The following is a 22,659-nucleotide window of genomic DNA, read 5'->3' as shown; positions in this document are numbered from 1 at the left end:
GTAAAAAAAAAAAATTGGTGTTATTTGAAAGAAAAAATACGAAGACTGTCAAATGCTTTTATATCATGCGTTTGACAAGCAATTTCTCGCTATAGTAATAATAAGCAGGACTTGTGTATACATAAAGATATCTTTATCATATTCTTTGACACTTGCTTAAGGACATACAGGAATTTTAACACTTCATTTTTAGATAAAACACTTCCAATTTCTGTTCTGTTTTCTTCTGGAATGATTCAGCAATATCAAGTTGTCTTTTGGTTTCCTACATTATTAGGATAACACCTCACTTCAAAAAAGAGTACTGTGAATAAGTGGTGTTTCCAAGGCTGAACCCTAAACCTTCTACCTGCAAAGTATCTCCCGCATGGAGTTGCAGGGAGAGGATAGAGCTTCCTCCTATCCATAAGGATGGAGGGAATCCAGAATCAAACTCTGACCCTCTCAAAACCAGTAGCAAAACTCTCATTGATTTCAACAGGAGCAGAAATACCTGGACTGACTCTGGACATCCTATATACTGCAGGATGCAGCGCAACATTGGTATATTTCCTTACAGAGACATTCACCTCTGAGAAAAAAAAAAAAAACAAACATCAATAAAGAGTATACCAGAGTTTCACCTATGGAGTTAGTTACCAGCTGGGAGCTCAGTCTGGAAATGGATAGCAAAAATGTTTTAAAGCAGGATGGCCCCTATGAACATGAGCCGGCAGTGTGCCCAGGTGGCCAAGAAGGCCAATGGCATACTGGCTTGTGTCAGTAATAGTGCAGCCAGCAGGACCAGGGAGGTGATCGTCCCCCTGTACTCTGCTCTGCTGAGGCTGCACCTCCAGTGCTGCGTTCAGCTTTGGGCCCCTCACTGCAAGAAGGACATCAAGGCCCTGGAGAGTGTCCAGAGAAGGGCTACGAAGCTGGTGAGGGGCCTGGAGCACAAGTCCTGTGAGGAGCGGCTGAGGGAGCTGGGGTTGTTTGGCCTGGAGAAGAGGAGGCTCAGGGGAGACCCCATTGCTCTCTGCAACAACCTGAAAGGAACCTGTGGGGAGCTGGGGGTCGGCCTCTTCTCACAGGTAACTAGTGACAGGACTAGAGGGAATGGCCTCAAGTTGCGCCAGGGGAGGTTCAGGTTGGAAATGAGGAGACATTTCTTCTCAGAAAGAGCAGTCAGGCACAGGGACAGGTTGCCCAGGGAGGTGGTGGAGTTACCGACCCTGGAGGTGTTCAAGGAGAGGTTGGACGTGGTGCTTAGGGACATGGTTTAGTGGGTGATACTGGTGGTGGGGGGCTGGTTGGACCAGATGAGTTTGGAGGTCTTTTCCAACCTTAATGATCTATGAGAAAGCTCTTTTATGGACTGCATAAAAGATTTTATGAACTGCTAGTGGCCTCCAGCATATAAATTAGATTCCTGATCTAATTTGTTTTGTTGTTTTGTTCCAATTAAAACACTCAACTTGTATTATATCAGAAAGCCTGAGGAAAGCTTTAATGATTCTAGAAAATGACTTTTTTTTTTTTTAAAGCAATCTCCTGTCCAGAGAAACAAGCACCACTCCAAGCAGGCATCAGTCATTGCTAGTGTCCATGTAAATTTACACACAGGTCTTGGGTACACAGGAGACTTTAAGAAAGAAATTAGTTCTTGTTCCTCATGTATGCCTCACACTGGATTCGGTTGATACAATTAGGCATACACTTTCTTGAAAAGAGCAAATCTCATTTACATTCTGTTAATCTCTCCTAGAACCCTTCAGAAGAAATATTGCTTTAATTTTCTGCTTTCCACGTTTCTTCAAAAACCTGCAGTATCTCCTGGAGAGTGGATGAAGCTTAATGCCCATTAGTGGCAAACTCCCGCAGGGTGAGTTTTCCTTCAGTTTTCCTTGAGCACGTCTTGCCAAGCAGAGCGACTATCCAATTACTATGAGAGTTCCCTATCCTTCCTGCAAATGGAACAATGAAGTTTATTAATAGCTATTACTCATTTTCTGTAGTGGTTGTGAGCAGACAAAGTGCTGTCGGCCAAATGGGAGCAGCAGTAACAGTTTGTATCTGTGCTGAGCTCATGTCCAATACTACAAAGAATGTGCTTTGTGGGTGATAAGCAGTAGGTGGGCTTGACTTGTTCATTAAAAAAAGCCCAGGAATTTCAAATTACAGTAACAAAGCAGTCACCACGCAAATAAATTTCCAGTAATTATGCAATTTAGACCGAAGACGGATTAGGGTGCTCTGTTATTGCCTCTTTTTACACTCTAAAGTGACAAATAATAGATTTTCTCTCCAGTGAAAAGATTTATAGACCCTTTTAAAGCTTTATTATAACCAGCAAATTGAGCTGTATAGTAGGTAAGAAGTGTAGCATACACTAATTTAGGTGACGTCAAAAGCAGTTAACTCTGTTGTCTCTGTGAAGCAATGACTAAGCAGTCCAGAACTGAAGCATCCTTCATGTACTCAGGTTACATATTGCTAAAAACAATGTATCATAGATCAATGCCTGGCTTTAAACATCATAGCAGCTAATGAAAAAATACAACAGGTCAGTAAATCAGGAAGGATGATATTTTTCAACTTAGAAATACGTTATTTCAATGCCAAAAAAGTCTAACAATTCTGGAATTAAATACTCAGCAGCTGGGCAGGCAGCTTAACTATTCTGATATTGGCAAGCAGGTTTACTATTTGAAGGTTATGTTTACATCACACCATACATGCACGATGCAATCCAACAGTGGACATCAGAAAAAAAATTGTCTTTCAGTGACAACTATGGTACACTTGTGAGAGACCTTTATTTCTTTAGGCCTCGGTTCTTAAAAAAAAAAAAAAAAAAAGTGAAGCAAGTGCTAAGCATCATTCTTATGAAAGGCCAGCCATCTCAACACTTTGCATATTCTTATGTTCCACTGGCACTAGCAGTACTTATGGATTTGCTTAACTCAGCAAGTCCATTTCAGTCCCGTCCCAACAGAGAAGTTAAAATGAAACCCTGGCATCACTAAATCCAATCACGGGTTTGACAGTGACTTCAGCAAGGTCAAAATTATACCCAGTATTTTTATCCCATCTCTATGAGGAAATTAACAAGAATGCCAATCAACACTCCACTGTCTACCTTCTTATTCAGGTACAGCTATGAGCACCATACCATCTATTCTCTAATTCCCCAATTCAGCATGTGTGTCCAAAGAGGAGAAACAAAACAGATCTAACTGCCTTTCTAGGGTTAAAATTGGCAAAAAGAAGGTTTAACATGGCTTACAGTCACTGAGGTATTTCTGCTTCTGCACACTTCGGTGATACCCATTTCTTCTGTTCACAGGTTTCGACATAATTTCCCCTTACTCACAAGCACCAGGCCATCTCAACACTGCAGATGTAATTCTATTTCATCTAACTATCCTTTTCAAGTAATCCTCTTCCTTATTTAAGAGATCACCTTTGAAAATATGGTGTGGGGAAAAATGCCTTTTGATTTTTAAACAGAAATGGTGTGACATTAACATTTTTTAAAATGAGAACCTGTGAGAAGCTAGATCATTAAGATACATTTTTGTTTTACCTCATAGAGTCTCTGAAACACACTGGACAACTTCTTTTAAAATGAAAGGCTGCAAATAGACCAGGAATGACATTCCTAATCTCCACAGAAAAAGGCAAAGATGCACAAGCCTATCTTCACTTTTCTTGCTTCTCAGTGTCAGCTGCTGCTTAAGTCCCATCAGAGGGCATGGAATAGAGAGCTTTCAAATAATAGCTGTCCAGAATTATAGGATAGATACAAAGCAAATCACCTCAAAATACCCGATGCTCTTGCGGCTGACTGCTATATCATTTATAGCACGTATTTTGAGATAAGGCTTTTGGGAATGTGCAAATTTTAAGGTGGACAGGCATGAGAAGAGGAGGAGCTGTGCTTCTACAAACCTCATATCAGTCTCTTACCAGAGATAACAGGATACTTGTGCCATGCTACTTCCATCCCATGGCATGTCAAAACGTATCTGATCAACGTGTCCAACGTCTTTGCAGAAAAGCACTCAACACAGTCAGTAATGTAGCATGGAAAAACAAAAATGACAGCTTTTTTTTTTTTCTTCCTTTTGCTCTTTCTCCCCATGAATGGCATCTGGGCTAAATGCCTAAAACTATTAACTGACAAGTTTCTTTGTGTAATACATTGCCGAAGTCATTCATTGATAAGTCAAAATTGACATGGGTTTTAGTTGTATGCTATTATTGCTTCTCTAGTTTCCACACCCTTACTTCTCCACTAGGATATTTCCCATATTGAACTAATTTGCCATTTTCAGCAATGCTCTAACAGTAGCACGTCTTTTTTTTCCTGTTGCACTACACTGTTGGCTACCCTGGTGAGAAGCTGCACAGCAAACACTGGCCTTGATCAGTTCTTCAAAAGCACTCACAAGCTTCCAACAATGGCGGTTCCTCTCATGCCCTCCAATACCTCGCTTTTACCCTTGGTAACGACAAGTTTTAATTCCTCCTGACTTAAACAGGATACAGCAGACACTAAAAACTAAGTTGGTGTGCCAATGAACTGCTGCCCTATCTGGCAATCAGGAGCTCAGAACCTCCTTTACACAATTATAGTCAAACTTTTGAATAGTAGTAGCTTTATCATGGATTTATTAGCTATGCAACTGCATATTTACCAAGATGATGATATCCTGGTGAAATGAAACCATAGTAACACATTCTACACCTGTACTAGCCATGAGACTAGAAACAAGATTGCTAATTTTTTAATCAAGACAGCCTCCCAAGTCAAAGAAAATGCAGATTAGGCAGAATCTACTATAAAGTAGATAATTTCTTTTTAATTACAGCCTCTATTTATAAGTCTGAATGGACACAATTTGGTTAAGTGTTTAGTATCATAAATGGGGAAGCAGAGTACCCAATTTGTTTTTCTAATACCTGCTTTGCTTTTCAGCTCCAGAGAAATTTTAGACAACAAGTTGCGGTATTTTTCTTACCTTGATTGAAAGCTCTTCCACCTGCTATATTACACAGTGAAACATGTCAGCATGCACTGATTATAAGTTACACTGGTTCAGATTTGTCACATCAAAATCTTTTATTGGTACGCTCAAAGGACACCAGGTGGTGGTGCAAAACTCTTCAGTAGCATATTTGTATTCCTTACATTGTGACATTCACGTTGTCTCTCTCTTCAGGCTGTTTTATCTACTTCATAATCTGCACTGCTAATAACTTTGAGACATTTAAATAGCAATACTGGGTCTTTTGAAAGCCTACCTAGCATAATACCCTGTGTCTGAGGGTAGCCTACAGTAGCTTCTCCACTATGCCAGGTAGAAGGGTAAGAGCAAGCCAAGCAACCACAAGCAGCCACGCAGATGCCAGACATGTGACACTGCACTCCGTCACGTAACTTGGGTTGTTCCACTCCACTCCATTTCCCAATCCTGGTTCTAAGAATCTTGAGGAAGCTTTACTAGGCTATCATTTTATGAAAACAGAATCTGCTACATGCAAATCTTACCATCTTTAAATTATGAATGTTTATAACATTGTGCCTATTTGAACTGCTCTATGATGAAGCTGTTAGAAATATTAATTTAAAAATCCATATATTCAGAAAACTACCAAAAAATATTTAACATTTCAAGGAAAAAACATCACTGCTCATGAGGCTTCACAACACAAGTTATTTGCTTTCGCCATTTTTTCCTAGCTTTTAAGCAAAGCTCATCACTTCAACACTTACTGGTCTAGGCCAGTCCTGTCCAGTCACACATCTTGGAAACAAAGGCTATTCCCATTTCTAAAAACTGATGTTCCTATACAGCACAACAAAACACAGAAAGACAGAAAAGCCTCTGGGTAGTAGTGATTCATGGGTTTAACTGTAAAGACACAAAGGCATCATAATTCAGGGATTCACGGGGCAAGCTATGTGAGATTTCTTAGATAATTGAGAATGCCCCATAATTCACTAGCAGCCATAGGAAATGCTACTATCCACATGGCTTTCAGAGAAAGAAATCAAATCAGCAGTACATGAACCGATTTTTCGACCTACAGAGTAAACAAACAAATCCCATCCGTGAAATCATTTTATTATTTCTGGCATCGATTGTTTGCTACTTATATGAACAAAATATCTGGGCAAGTGGTAAATAGCAGTTCAAGTTTTTTTTCCTTCTGTAAAAAGATAATTAAACTTTATCTGTTTAGATACTAGTTTCAATTTTGTTATAAGAAAGTGTTATGAATATTTTGTAAAAGAATGCCAGATGGTTTTATTGTGATATACCACACCCATCTTTGCAGGCAAAAATGGGTATACAGAGTACTTTTTGCACTGTCTGTTACAATTACCTGACAGAGCAGCATCATTAGAATTTGTGCTAAAGTTCAGATTCATCTGACACCTCCAGACAATGTTCAGATTCCCTGGTATAATAACTGGGAGAGAAGGAAAAAATGGTGCTGTTTGAAGCTCTGCTTGCGAAGGCCAGCAGGCCAAGAGATGCAGCTCTCAGGAGACTGCCCAGTAAAAAACAGATTTCTAAATTAACTCTGTAGGTCAGAAGTTCAGTTCAAATCCTTTCTGAAAGACAATTTAAACCAAGGAATTTGTAGTAGCTCAAATAATTTTTTAACAGTTCATCTGTTTTATCCACCCTATTTATGCTGCATTTCTTTGAATACTTGATATCAATAGTTGCAAACTATTACAAACCATAAAGCTTGCCTATTACAACTAGCTTCAAGCAGGAAACAAAATGAAAATCTCACCCAATAAAGCTCTGATAATAACAGGCCCGCTGTTTTTATGACTAAAATTAAAATTTTACTCATATCACAAAGCAGTCAGAGACCAAACAGGGAAAGCCCCGTTGTGCTAGGCTCTAACACAATGGAAGAGAGAAGCCTCTGTGCTGAAAAGCTGACAAATCTAAGTTGTTTTAGGTAATGTTTCTAGAAGTCTGGGGTACAGCCTACAAATGGGCAGGCATGTACATGACTGTGAAAACACACACGTACGTTTTTATACATTTACTGTCATAGATCAATAATAAATTTTCTAAAAAGCAATAATGACTAACCTCCACATTTTAGTGAAACTGTGCATCAGGCTCACACAGCAAGGAAGAGCTGGAGGTTTGAGTCCATCCATTCGAAGGAGGAGGGCAGGAACACCGTACAGAACCAGGTACTTCACATAAAAAAATAATACTTGAGCTAAAGCCAGGCCACCTAAAAAAACAAAACCACCACACCAAATTCATACCTTAAACAATTCTTGAAATACTTTTAAAGTCTGTTGATACTGATTATTTCTCAATAGAAATTATTCAAAAAACTGAAGCAAGCACTGTTGTTTGATGGGATATACAACACCTGATTTTGTAACAGATATAGGACATGGAAGCACACGCAGTTTGACTCTAGGCACACACAAAACGGTACTATTATCCTAATACAAAGGCATAAGTAAGCACCTGTATTTCCACTTCCAAGATCTCTTTGGACTGTGGGCACTGACGTCTACAAAAAACAAATACGGACTTAGGCTGTATGAAAAATCAGAACTTACTGATACAAGTGATGAATGCTTACCCCAGCAACAACAAGCTTTCATCTTTGGAAAAAATATGTCAATACTGGACTTGTACAGCATCCTGACCTGCATTCTTCACTTGCTCCTCCCAAAGAGCTACAAACAACAGTCATCTTTGCAGCTCATCCTGACAGCTTCACAAACAGCCCATGCTATGTAGACTGTACCCCCTGCAACACTCCCAAGGTGATCCCTCCTGACGCAGCTGAGGCACAGCAAGACTGGAACTCCATCTGGCATAATACTGAAGGTACATTTCTGTTTTAAACCCACAGGACAAAGACCTCAGCCTAGAGTGCTTTAGCTGCCTGAGTGCCAAAAGAGAAATTTTGGTGGTGTGCTAGCTCACTGCAACCCCAGGATATGGCACAAAATGCAGTAATCTTACACAGGTGAGATGAAAATCAGACTGGCTATTCTTACAGATTTACCGTGAGTCACAGTCCTAGAGTAAAAAATATAGGATTGGCAGTAACAAATTCAGGCACCCTGAAACTCAGCCTGACAACTACCAGCACTGACAGCTCACAACTTCATGCCGAGTCTCACGATGCTTGGCCTGTTTCCTCAGAAGCATGTAAGGTTTTGACAGTGACAAGAATCACTAACCATCACTAAAAAAAAAAAAGGATAGTAGTAGTAAGTTTCACAATAACGGAAGAAAACTTTTTTCCTTTTTTTTTTTTTTTTTTTTTTTTAAATATACGCAAGCGTACACAGAAAACCCAAAACCCAAATAAAGCCCAGACATGACTCAAGTTTTTGAATACCACGATTTGGTGGCAGGGTGGAACGCACAGGAGAGAAGATGATCTTTTAAACAACTCTGAATGCTCAGACTTGTAAATAAAACAAGATGGTTCATATCAGTATTCTAAATATTATTCTGCCAAGTAAAACGGAATTTGACCAATAACCATTAGAAGCAAAACTTTATAAAAAGCAGAGGGCAATACCTTCATTGAGACAGATGGGAGCTCACTCCTACAAGAAGTTGCTCTGCCTTGGGAGAAATTTCCCTCTGATCGTCAGTTGATACTAAAAAACTAGTCCCAAAGGAGGGGAAGTAAAAATTGTGTCATTTGGTAGAGTAAAAAGCTATAAAATGCCATTGTTATGTTTCCTTCCTTTCCACCGTTTTGCTTTTTCTAACTGATACTAACTACCTTGCAATTTGTTTGCAATACTTTAGATATTTAATATAATTTCAAAACCTTCAGCACACTTTCCGTAGAGCCTAAATTTTCAATCTGACTCCAGCAATACAAGCCTGTGAACACCTAAATCATCTGCCTACCCCCAGCACCAGCGCCAAAGCATCCCTTTTGCATTCTGCTTACTAACGGGCACATGGCGAACGATGACCTAAAGTTCAACATTAAAAAATTCATCAAATATGTAACAACCTAGGGTAAAATTCTGGCACTAGCAATGTAAATTGGAAAACTCCTGCTGGCTTACACATGGCCAGCATTTCGCTGCTGCAATACACCATTTTTAGTTTTAATATCATCATCCACATGCATGATATGAGAAACAGTTGTGCCATACAAGATAAAAACTGATGGTAGAACAAAATACCTAGACATGAGTCTTATAGTATTTTCCTTCAGGGAAGCAGTCATCTAATATTCAGTAACATTCTTCCCCAGAGGAAAACAAACAATCAAAAGCACAATTTGGATACTAGCCAGTTAGCTACACATTAGATTACTGCTAAATCATTTATACAGCCAACTTTCTGGTTTAATTCCCATCTCATTCAATTTCTCATTTCTTTTATGACAAATTTCTTTGGAGAGCTGAATGCTGACACCCACACAAACTGATTATGAAGATCACAGCTGTCCGTGCATTGGTGAAATTCAAAATCCTTTGGCTGTGCACGATGGATAAAGATTTAGTGACCCAGACCACCACCCTCTTGGGACAAAAGACAATCAATATATTTAATTTTTAAATATGATGATGAAGTGTTAAGAGTTTTCAGATATAAAGTTATAACAAACAAGTTGAAAAAAGGGAAAAAAAGCATTTACACCATCTCTAGTACTTAATGTAAGTCTGAGTTGTTGTTATTGTTAACTAGCAGACAGCTCAACAGCACTGGTATCTTAAAAAAGCATAGGCAACACATCACTGACACCACTGCCTGGCACATACTGGGTGCTTTGTGTGTGGCAGTTCTAATGCTCATAAGATCAGTGGTGTGAAGGTCCCCATCAATATGTGAATGAAATTCTTGATGGTCTTCAACTCATCCCAGCTGTGCGAGAGGTCTGGGCCACACACGGAAAATCTAAGAGCAAGGTTCACAGCTGCACAACAGCTGGTCTGCACTGGCAACATGCACAGGCTTTAAACCTTTGCATACCTGAAATATTCCAGCTGCTTTGTATTTGCTCCATTATACCACAAAGCAGCCAGAAGTACACTGCTTTATCTGATACAAAACCATGAAATAAAGGAAATTTAAGATCAATGCTAAATTTCTCAAATTCATTATCAGTAACACACTTCGTTCTCTAGAGTTCTATTTAAAGCTTAAAAAGAACTCACACAAGAACATTATCTTAAATTGGAAACAAAGCTGAGAATCTATACCAAGTGTATATTAAAAACACTTAAGGGAAAAAGCATTGCAGCAATGATATCTATTCCCTGGAATAAATGGTCTCAAAGGGTTCAGAGTCAAGGTGAAGTTTAAGAACTAAATGTATTACGGTTTAAAAATTATTGAGCTAAAGTACCCATACAATGTGAACCCCGTGCACTTCAACAGTCAAGCTGCTTGAAATCCCAGATTAAATTAACTGACTTGTACAGAGATTGATATTTTCAATTTCTTACCTTGCAATCCTTATAAAGCATTCCAGATTTTCGTTGACTTTAAAAACACATTTCTAGACCTTCAGCAAAGTTTTACCTTCTTTAAATTTACTCCAAAACTGCATTTCATAACTTTATTAGAGCTTTGTTTTAAGAATAATTAAAATATTCACAGGGCTGGTTTTGTTTGTATAATAATTTTTGACAGAAATTATCACGTAGATCATTTCTATAAGTTAATGACAGAAAATATTCATATAGGGATTAAAAACCATTTTTCCTGTCCATAAAACATCACCAAAATTTATTTATGATAAAGAATTTTAACTTAGCTTTCAGTTTTATTGGTGATGCATGAGCCTGACAGCACAAATTTCCCTTTTTCACAGCTACGCTGACCTGCAACATTAACGATTGTAGATGCTTGTTTCTGTCAATAAACAGGACAGGTACAACTAGAAAACACATATCAGACAAATATGCAGTCATTTTGAAAGGGTTACTGACACACGGCACAGGTCTAATAAGAAACAGACGTTTACAATGGCTCAGAACTTGTGGCCATATCATCAAATTCAAAATATTGAGCTTTGGGGGTCATTTACCCTTTCTCATATTTTCTGCATCTCCTCTCTTACAGGAAATATATATATACACACATACATATATACGATGCATGGATTTCCTCACAAATGGATGCTTTTTTTATATATATATATATATATATATATTATATATATGATGCATGGATTCCTTGACCAATAAAATTCTCTTTACTCAACCAATAACAGCATGATTATTGGCAAGCTTTGTGTGCTGGGCTACAGCATCTTCTTCCTAGCATCACTCTCCCCCCTGACAAGAGCCCCACGGCAGGACCGACTCTGACCTTCTCGATTTGGTACTGCCCTGTCCCCTGGTCAGGGGGACAGCACCCTCTTGTACAAGCTGCACTAACGTGAATTACCACACAAGTGACTGCTCAGTTCAGTTACCTTGTCCCTATCCACTGCAAAAGAGGACAGTACAAGAAGCACCCTAATTTCATTAACTAACAAACAGAAACCAATGCAATTAATAATTAGGCCTGTATTGCTCAGCAGTGTCTTTCACTGCTGCTTGGCAGTGCTTTGAAAGAGGTGCCGGCTCACAAAATCAAGATGAACGATGGAAAGAAAATATTACTGGGATTCATGCAGCCTGGCTTCACAGCCCAGCCTTCAAGAGTACACGAGAATAAAAACCCAAAATGTATGGAGCGGTGACAGGAAAGTCCATCCCACAATGTTTGCCCTGAATGCTGCATACTTTTAAGGCAACAAAGTTGAACAGATGCAATGATGCCAAAGTGAAGTTGCTTAAACAAGGCTGAAGGTCTGGCACAGACAGGTCTTCCGGATCACTTAAAGAAAACCAGAAAACTTTTAAAGGACAGACATACCTGAAAGCTACCTACCTACCTTAAATACTCCCAAACACCTACAGTAGGCATTATGTTCTAATATTTGTGGGAAAGAACTCTCTAAATATATCAGCAGTTACCACGTGAGTAACAGACTAACCATAAAAGTAGGTTAACTACTAATATTATCTGAAATTTTAGTCTGCAGGGGGACTTACAAAAATCTAGCATTTTCCCTCACTACTTTTTTTTTTTTGAAGCACTGAACTAACTACCCAATGTTTCAGAGAATAAAAATCTTAAGATTTCTGAATCATGTTTATACTCCAGTTTCCAAAGCAGACACAAAGATGCCAAATACTTTAATCAGATTTTCCTTAGCAGTATCTTGCAAGATAAAAAAAAATCTCAGATTACTCTGTTAGTGGTTCATTACTATTTAGATGGATGCACAGACACCCTAATTTCAATACCAAAACACTGAGTGCCTCTTAAGAATGAACTTAAACTCATTTCCTATTTATAGGCTTATTAGAAAAAGAACCACAACACATCCAAAACAGCACTCTGCATCTGACTTGCACAGACTGCTCTGTAGGTCTTGCTTTCTCAAAGAGAAACTTACACGCACTTCTTTTAACAAATCAAAAATTAAATTCACCAACTACAAATTCAAGCAGGTGGCTCCACCTTTCAGCAGATCCTATCACTTCAGATTGTTTTTATGTAAGCAGCATGATGTTCAAAGAGAATTTCCTTTCAAAGCACCGGAACCTAATTAATAATAAAAATAACGATAGTTAACCAGCACAGTAAGTTGCACATGCTTCACTAGAAAGAACAAACGGCATATGGTTAAGACCAATACAGTAAGCCCAAAGATCACTCATCATACATGCACACATCTCTCCATCAAAGAAACACCTCTGACACAAAATACACATACATACAAATTCCTGGTCAAATATATTTTTAAAAGGACGTAATAGGAGATATGGAGGACGACCTGAACTTATTTATACCTGAAGGTACCCCTAAGAGTCATTTGCATGTCTAACAGCACTTCTAACCAAAGCCAGCTCTCACCTCCTCCTCCACGTAGGAGACTAATGTCTCCTTTTGGATGTTATTCTTGCTAACAAACGTGAGCCACTGGTAAAACAGAACATGACTGTGTACGCAGCAGGAAATTACACTTTCTTCAGACCAGTACGATGCAGATTTTTGTTAATGCATGTGGCATTTGTATTCCAGTATCTGAACTAGCGGCCCGTGTAATGCTGCAGTCAGTCAGTTGAAAACATCTCAGCCACTCTGGACATGAGCAGTCAGTCTGAAAGGCCACATCAAAAATAGCAAAATATATTCTGCTATTATCTCTGATACCGCTCTCTCCCCATCATTCTGCTGCACTGAAAATAATCAGAGGCACCTGAGCTCCAACCCTTTTGGTATCAAAAACAGTACCACTGCCAGCATGGCAGCTCATGAGGCCCTCCCATTTCAGAACTGAATTCTTCCTGCATTATGACCAGCCCAAGCTCAATGCTATTTAAGTACAGAAGTTTAAAGCAGCATGTGGGAAACACTACAGGAAACAAAATTTACATGTCAGGAGCAACATGTGGTAGAAGAAATTGTGACATTTATGGGCCACGTGAGCGTTGCAGTATGGAGCAGAGGAGGAGATAGCTTGAAAAGACAAATCCATAACAGTTTTCTTTGTATTTTTAGCCAATGGCAGAGGTGCATGCAACCCAAAGCCAGCTTTTTTCATGTTTTAGCTGGCAGAAATCCAGCTAAAAATAATTTTTCATAATGGAAAAAATTGAATCATACTATAGATTTTGTACTGCCTGAAGAACTTAAATAATGAATGTCCATTTTCTCTTTCAGTAGAGAATCTCTTCTACGTAATAACAACAACAACATGAAGAATAATTTTACAAAACTGCTGTTCTTCACAGGACCCTCCAACAAGGACTCCAACCATTTTTCATTTAAACTCCCCAAAATCCAGGAACCTTAGTTTAACAATGCACTTACTTTTCTACTCATTAAAGACTGATGCACAGGGGATGCAACTTGCTCTGTCTCAGTGCAGGTTGTTGACTATGTACTTCCACAGCTCATTGATTCACAAGGCATGAAAGTAAGCTGCCTTTCTGATAAAAGGTATAATCCAGTGACTGCCAGGCACAAATTAGGAAATGTAGGGAAAGATGTAATCCAGGAAAACACAGATGATGGGAAGAAAATTGAAGATTTTACCTTTAGATGAACTACACATACACTGTCTTTAGTCTTCTGCTCACAGTTTCCAGTGTTACTATCACCCAAATTAAGACCCAGAAGCTTGTCCACTACAAATACAAACTGCACGAAACAGCCATTGAAGAGAATTCACAAAATATTTCAATTACAGCAGTTGTTCCATCTATAGTACAGTAACTACTCAAGTGAAAGGCTTCATCTACCCAATAACTGAGACAACGCTTCAGTCCCTGAAAAACTTGTGTAACAAATCCTGTTAGAAGCCATTTATAAACACATCAAGGACAAGAAACTAAATGGGAACAGAGAAAGGGGTTTACCAAGGGAACATGATGCCTCACCAATGTCACTGCTTTCAGTATGAAGCAATGGGTGCTTTCAACACACAGGGAGGAGCACAGATGTTGTGCACCTTGACTTCAACGACAACTTTCACGCATTCTGCCATAGCTTCCTTATCACCAGAGATGTGAGACATGGTTTGTATAAGTAGGTAACGTGTAAGAAAATTTGGCTGGGACTACCAGGCTCAAAGCACAGCAGTGATCAGTGATGCAAAGCACAGCTGTTGGCCACCAGTAACTAGTGGCATCCCCTCAGAGACCACAGCTGAGACCAGCACCACTCACTGTCTTCATTAGCAACCTGGGTGACAAAACGGAGTGAACATTCAGCAAGTTTGCTGGTGACACCAAGCTGAGGGAGCGGGCAATACACTGAAGGGAAGGGTTGCTATTCAGAGGGACCTGAAGGTGACAGGTCCAGAGAAGTGATCTTTTCCCTGTTTGGCACTTGTGAGGCTGCAGCTGCCGTGTTGTGTCCAGCTGTGGGCTCTGCCCTCACAAGAAAACCACTGACATACTGGAGCAAGTCCAGCAGAGAGAATCACTAAGACAGTTGGGGATAGAGCACATGACACACAAACAGAAGCTCAGAAAAGTGAGTTTGTTTGGGTTTATGTAAATAAGGTTTACAGGAGCCTTATTGCTGCCTAAAACTTGAGGAGAGGTTACAAAGATGGAGCCAGTGCATAGCAATACAACAACAGGTAACAGGTTGGAACATGGGAAATTTCAGTTCACTATTAGTTCACCATGTCTGAAGGACTTTCTGGTTCTGGGCAGTTTTTGTTTACCAAGACACTGGTCAAATACCAGAACAGGTGCCCAGAAAAGTTGGGAAACGTCCATTCTGGCAGCTGTTCAAGACCTATCTGGACAAAGCCCTCAGCAAGTTGGCCTAAACAGACCAGCTATGAGCAGGGCACAGGCCTACCTCACCTCTGGAAGACCCTTCCAACTAATGATTTAAAGTGTTCTACTGATATACCATTTTTCCATGGTCTAACCTTGCTGTTTCACAATGCCATTCAGCACGAATAATTCCATGCAAAGACACATTCAAACTCCTCTAAAAAAAAAAAAAAATACAAAAAACACTCTCCTAACTCATTGCACCAGTCTGCACCATACTGCACCTCGTCACTACTTCTAACACCATCACTGCCGCTACCAAGGACACTAGCAGAACTGCTCCAGGGGCTGTGACAGACTACTCAGTTATATTTGAACTGCAGTCAAAGTTTGCTATGACACAACATGAACACCTACTATCACTTCCAAACTTTGGGGGAAATTCTTCCAAATTCTTACTATTATATAACACTGACTGCTTTCACCATTAGCCTCCATGCTGTCTTGTGGCAAAGAATTTTAAAAGCCATGTGTACATTGTGTGAATGTATTTCCTGCTTGGTGGGTACTTTTGTTGTCTTTTGCTTCCAGAGACTCTCTATCCTCACAGTAAAAAAGAGCAGACAAAGAAACAAGGATGGTCACGGAAGAGAAGATAGTTTACATCGGAAGTAAAGAGACTGGAGGATAATCAACAAATCAAGGGTGAAGTAGGCTACAACAGCCTCTGATCCTTTAAGACACTATGACAATAAGTGTCACAAGAAACACGTAGCCCAGCTGGGTTACTTGGGACAGAAGGTGGTTTCCTCTGTGACAGGAGAAACTCTCTGCTGATTTCCACACGTTCACATTCAGAAGAGTAAGAGAATACACAGAACTATGTATTTGCAAATTAATCAGAAAGTATGAGGTAATCTCATTTCTAGGCAAGAGTGCTGTTACTATAACGCAGGTACTGACTTGTAAATAGCATGGAGAAAAGAACCTGAACATTTGATGTAAGAGGATCTTCGGATTAGCTGCAGGTATTAAAAACATACATGCACTCTTTTGTATATTGTTGCTTCCAGAAACTTCTGTCTAATTCCTTCCAAACAAGAGAAAAACATTTCTCTAATTGGGTGGTCACACATTGTCAATTTGGTATTGAAATTAGGGTGTCTGTGCATCCATCTAAATAGTAATGAACCACTAACAGAGTAATCTGAGTTTTTTTTTTATCTTGCAAGATACTGCTAAGGAAAATCTGATTAAAGTATTTGGCATCTTTGTGTCTGCTTTGGAAACTGGAGTATAAACATGATTCAGAAATCTTAAGATTTTTATTCTCTGAAACATTGGGTAGTGGTCACACAATGTTATATACATATATATATATATATATATATATCATGTATTTGCATGGCAAATAAAACGATGCACTTAGTTATGTTATTTTAGGTAATTTTAGCATTTTTCTTGTCATTTGTGGCCACGTAAGTTTAACAACAGTGAACAGTGAAGTTTTTAAACAAGCAATGTAACTCAGGTTTTATTTCTTTGCTATCTCACTTCACAAGAACGCTACATGAAGCGATCCAGAACACTGTGTTGCTTTGTGATTCTCTGAGGTGTATTCTAGCCAGCATCAATGCCCTTAAGATCCCTTGAGCAAAATCTCATAGCACTCTTGTCTTTACCTGAATTGCTGGTGTTTAATGCCTATAATTCAAAGATGTCCCAGAAGAAAAATGGAGATGCAATTACAATTTCCCTAATTAGAGTTGACTACAAGACAGCCTAACACCTTTTCCCCAAATTTAGCCTGTTATAAGGGGCAAATATGTATCACCTGATGGAAGTAGATGTTCCATGCCACCTTGAAGCTACTGTGGGTTAAATGGGAAACAAAATGAAAAATAGTAGTTGAGAAGACTAATATACCATGCAGTTAATCCTTTTGAGACAACAAGCTTCTTGGTCTCATGACTCCATTATACAATTTAATTGGTTTTAATAACACAGAATATCAAGTAACAGAGGGGAATACTTGGCTCTGTACAAGAACTGGTATAGAAGTATAATTAAGATCTATAATGACCTAGGTGAGGATCAGTAGAAAAATATTAGATACCCTTACACATATCAGTGATAGAAGACAGCCTGTGTAATTACTGGGATAAAACTTGTAGAGAAAAAATTTTAAAGAGTGATAGATTTCTGCATATAGATTCTGCCACAAAATCTTATTTGAACTATCATATTTAAGCAACTGCTTTCACTACTAAGACAAAGCTTAATAAGTGTGGGGTTACACTCTGAACATAGTTCTTCTAAAGCAGGGTCTCCAAAGGGCACTTGTCTCAATTCAAATGATTGTATCTTGATCCAGCAGTTCTACAGTCCAAACTACTTCTACAGTTCAAACTTGCTTTAAAACAGGCTTTCATCACCTGAAATTGCCTTGAAGTACTTTCTAAACATCTGCTCAAAACCAGCTTTAATTCTTAGGATATAACACTCAATTCCATTAAATGAATATACAGCCTACTTTTTTTTTTTCCTCTGAAAAGTAACATGTGACTGTGCACCGTTGTTTTAATCAACAGTTAGAGGCTTTCTTCAAGGCAGGGAGGAAACTGCCAGTAACACCAAACCTGGAATACCCCATCCCTGAATCTGTAACCTTGCCTGCCCTGTCAGCTGGTCAGTATTTACCAGGTTCCATATGCTCAACACCACCACAAAGCTTTCTGTCACACGTACAGACAATGCTGGGAGCTAGCTGATCCAATTCATCAGAGATGCAAACTCAGAATCCGCTTCCTAAGTGGTGACTGAGTGGGGAGGAGTGAAATGAACCATGGAGACAATCCACTAAGGCTTACTGCTCTGTCTCTTTTTATATACATAGTATATATCTGTATACAAAATTATATATGTGTGTCTACATGCATACATGCAGCGAGAGCACGCACGCATTGCCCTCTACTGGCCAAAGCCTGGTATGCAGTGGTCCTCCTCTTCCACCACATTGCTCTTAAGTGAACTTTAATGAATGCTTGACAGAAACACACCAGTATGTGATACCAGTTCCTGCTACTCGCTGATATAATAAGAGGCATCCCCTTCAATTCAGTAAACTTCAAGACTTTCTCCAAGCCCACTTTTAAGGCTTGGCATTTTGCTGCTTCCTTTCCTCCTACGTGGTGATATACGTAGCAGGACAATGGAAAATCATACAAACCATGCATCCAAGTGGCTTACAGGCTAGCCTGTTTCTATCTACATACCCACAAGCAAAGCTTTTACCATATTATGTTACATTCTTAAGTGCCCATTTTTGCCCTCACAGTTAACCATTTTAATCAAATACCAGGCTGCTGGGAGGTGACAGAAGAGGAAGACAAGAAGGAAAAAATGAACTAAGGAGAGGAATAGACAATTACTTTCAGGCTAATTTGTTTCTAATTTCTTCCCTCTGCTCTTAATAAGTATAGTCATTTTATGTTTCAACATGAATATGAACATCAAAGACAGAAGAGATCAATAAAGGGTGCGAGATGTTTTGATTCTTAACATCTCCCTTCCTTCTTCCCTACACTGAACAAATTTTTTGTTTTAAATGTCCACTTATATGTAAGGACTAAAAATGCACACATACGTTAGACAAAAAAAAATTCTTGAATTTTGGAAGCAGTTCAATAAGTTCAACAAGTTCAACTGTAAGCTCCTTAAAGAATCTGCATGTTATCTGAATAGTCTGTAATCATCTTCCTGACAGTGAGTGGCCATAATGTACTATTCATAAGTACTAACAGATGGACATAAAAATAAAAGTAAACTGGGGTTCTTGGAAGTGGGGGGAGAAGGATGATTTCTTCATTGTTTTTAATGTACTCACCTAAGGCCCAGTATGACACAGCTTCCAAAGGTGGAGAACTGCTGCAGATAGCATGGATATACATGAGGTGTATCATTAGCTCAGCCAAGCACCACCAAAAGAAAATACGAATTACGCCCACGATTAAGATGCCAACATTGGTCTTCAAACTGAAGGCTTCTTGTTTCCTCATCTAAATGAAGAAACCCAAAGAGGTTATATGACACATAACTGACTGTTTTACTCAAAGACTCATCTTAAGAACCCCCTCCCTTTTTTCATTTACTATTCATTTCATTTCAAAGGTTTCATTTACTATTCAATACTATTAAGGGGGCACTTGACCATCCCATTTGAGAATTCCAGACACACCAATGGAGTCTGATTTCTTCTTTCTCAAACTCACTAAGAAGTAGAAATCAGCAAGTAGAAAATTGAGAGGTAAGCAAAGCCAAGCAAGTTTCCAGTCAATATCCCAAGACTAGCTGCAGTATTTAAAAATATTCAGTTCCATTCCCATGCAGTGAGATTCTCCCTTCCTCCAGATGACATTTCCATTCTCTCTGCATTGCAGAAACTACTTGTGTAGCTGAACCATATGGGAATGCAATGGCATCTGCTGGTGCGGTGCAATTTCCACAATAGGCACCCTAATGCAGGGGGATCCAGACTGCTCTTCCCTCACAGTACTCATGTGCCAAAGGGTCTCTGGATTGCTTTGCTATTATATGCTGCCCAGTGCTTTAAACATGATCTTTCTACCTGCTTCCATTTTGCATTTATTCCAAATGGACAGTTTAAATGGCGTGATTCCACAGGCATCTCTCTGAATGTACAATGACGCAAAAGATGTCGCTCTCTTGTCCCTACACTGTCACTTCAGAAGTTACATCCCAGTCACCAGCTGCTGCCAAACAAATATACTGCCAGGAGGCCTAAGGTCCATTACCCAGAATGTCATCACTTTCAGGATGGCCTGAGGAAGGGCTGCCTTGGCAACAGCCACTTTATTTCTGGAAGGCTGTCAAACTTCAGAGGAGTTTATTAAAAGCTGACTCTGACCACAAGAACAAGTTCCTAAGCATCTAATCCAGACAAAAGTATCTACCCAGGAATAAGCATACATTTATTTGCAGTTTTAAGTATGGAATATACCATAATAAATACACGAAGCACAGGACAATGAAATATGTTCTTTACTTTCTTTTTTTCTGCACGTCTTCTAATGGCACTTGGTATTCTGAGGTCTGTTCACACAGAGACACATAACAGAAAGAAAGGGACATACAAGAGCAAACTAAAAGGCTTGGAAGAAGGTACTTACAAAGAAGTACTTACAAAAAGTAGAAATATCAACCTGCCCACCTAACCTGGACAAAAGGATTACAAGAAAACATGGAGCTTTCACAGAAGAATCTTACCATGTAACCGCGAATTATTTTTCCTTGCAAGTTTTGTGAGAATTCCCTGACATCATGAGAATTACTAAAAAAAATGCGCAAAAAGCCGGTACCCCTGGCTCATTCCTGTCATGTTGTTAAATTCTCAGAGAAAGCCCATCCCCTTCAAATTCTTGTAAAAATTTGCTAGAACTAAACCATCTTGAATTGACAATGCTATTCGATTTCCAGAAGTATGTCATCAGTAACAAGTCTCATGCAGGAAAAAGCCCTGTCCTTCCTTCTGCAGGCAGGCACAAACATCATGGTATGCAGACACTTTGGGAGCTCAACAACAACAACAAAAAAAGCAACACCATCTGCTACAGAGTATTAGAAGGACTACTTGGTCAAACTGTCCAAGCAGCCTACAGACCAGGCAGGTCCAATCCCAATGACCAACCATGAAAGTACGCTGCATCAAACAAATGTTTTGGTCCTGAGGTTACATTAATCATTCTCAAGTCCTACAGAACAAATCTGTTGTAGAAACAGCCAAGTGTTATTAATCTTAACAGAATCCAGAAGAGATACGCATTTCTTAATTCCTGTATTTCATCAATATCTGTGGATAATGGAAAAAAAAAGTTTAAAGATACTACATCTGTGAAGAAGAATACCATTTCCTAAGCAGCAATGCTACCAAATACAGAAAAAATAACTGCTTGCTCAAAAATACCTCAAACTTCTGCCACCTGTATTGGATTGACTACCTGAGAACAGCTCTTCACTCTTCTCCTGTAGCGTCACCAAGGCCAGTGAGACCTATGTGACATGCTGAGCAAATGCCAGTTTAGTGCAAGTTAAAAATCAGGTAAGACAAAGTTTTGCAGCTGACACATTTCTCAGGATACCCCAGAAGATTCTTACCGTGCTAACTATAGTAAACAAATTGGCATACTATTACTTTAACTTCTTTCCACAGTTAAAAGTGAATATGATGAAATAGCAGAAAGATAGGATTGCCTCAAAATTCTTTTTTTTCATCTGTCATTGCATGTATGCCAAGTTACATTCTTCAGTCTTTAACTGGACACCAACAATGCACATACATAAGCAACCCACCTATCTGCATGGACAAAAACCTCCTCAAAATCCCAATCATCTTAATGCTATTAACGCTTAATGCTATTAAGGTATATTGTGCTACAATATACCTACCATGCAGTTAGCTCTGTTCACTTGAAAATGAAGCAGCATACTAATTTTATAGATAAATTTGTACTAACTAGATGACATTTCGGAGACTACCATTTAATCACAGGTATTCGCACAATTCAACTTCAAATCCATGACAAGAACTGGTATGTTCTACTTCTACCCAGAAATTAAGTAAGGCCATTGGTGAAATACCACGGCGTTCATTTCTGTCTAGCAGTGGATGCAAATTACCAACATTATTATTAAGCTTTTTTATTCATACAACAGTTTCTCTGCTTCCACTTTCAATACCTCTGCTTTCCAGCACACTGAGCAGGAATCCTCTTCTCAGTCTCAACTTCAGTTAAGTGCTTCTGCAGTTCTCCACCTCCTTTTCTGATAGCAGCAATAAACACATTTTTTGTACTGTGTGCTTTGAACAAACTGCTGAGAACTGCTATCTTCAAAACTCTTCTCTAACCTCAGCTGTCAAGGTGATGACGTGACTCTTCTAAGAATACTTTTTCATGCATTTTGACATACACCAAGAAACAAATTGTTCAATGTTTTGTCTTCTTTATGGCTTTAACAGAACAGGTCTGTGCATATTTAAATGACAACGTAATGCAAATATAGGCATCCCATTCTCCATGTTTGTTTTTCCCCTCACTCTGTCTCAAACCAAGAATACAGGCAGGCTTTGCCCAGGTCTTTACTGAGCTGTACCAGATGAGCTAAGTCTCATTTCAAGACTCCACACACAGTTTTTCCATACAGCTAGCTCCAAGCTGCCCTCTACTCACAGTCCGAATGTTCTGAAACATGACTGTTCTACATGTTCTGAAACACTCCTTGAGAAAAATCATTTCTCTCTGTTTCCAGTACAGGAATATAGGTGG

The 22,659-nt window shown here is 39.1% G+C and overlaps 1 protein-coding gene across 4 annotated transcripts in view; it reads right to left on the bottom strand.

Moving 5' to 3' along the window:
• HHAT (hedgehog acyltransferase) overlaps positions 1 to 22,659 on the bottom strand; it is a 164,306-nt gene that overhangs the window by 129,676 nt on the left and 11,971 nt on the right. For all 4 annotated transcript variants that reach the window (XM_035559862.2, XM_050709754.1, XM_035559845.2 and 1 more), the window contains exons 7-8: positions 19,203 to 19,374; positions 7,104 to 7,254 (exon numbers count right to left, since the gene is read on the bottom strand). In XM_035559862.2, coding sequence (XP_035415755.1) covers positions 7,104 to 7,254; positions 19,203 to 19,374 — 323 coding nt within the window. The remainder of the gene's footprint in view (positions 1 to 7,103; positions 7,255 to 19,202; positions 19,375 to 22,659) is intronic.

This window comes from Cygnus atratus, chromosome 3 (assembly GCF_013377495.2).
Source record: "Cygnus atratus isolate AKBS03 ecotype Queensland, Australia chromosome 3, CAtr_DNAZoo_HiC_assembly, whole genome shotgun sequence".
In the NCBI taxonomy this organism is placed as follows: domain Eukaryota; kingdom Metazoa; phylum Chordata; class Aves; order Anseriformes; family Anatidae; genus Cygnus; species Cygnus atratus.
Note: the sequence above shows the minus strand (reverse complement) of the source record. Positions and strands in the feature narration are given on the sequence as shown.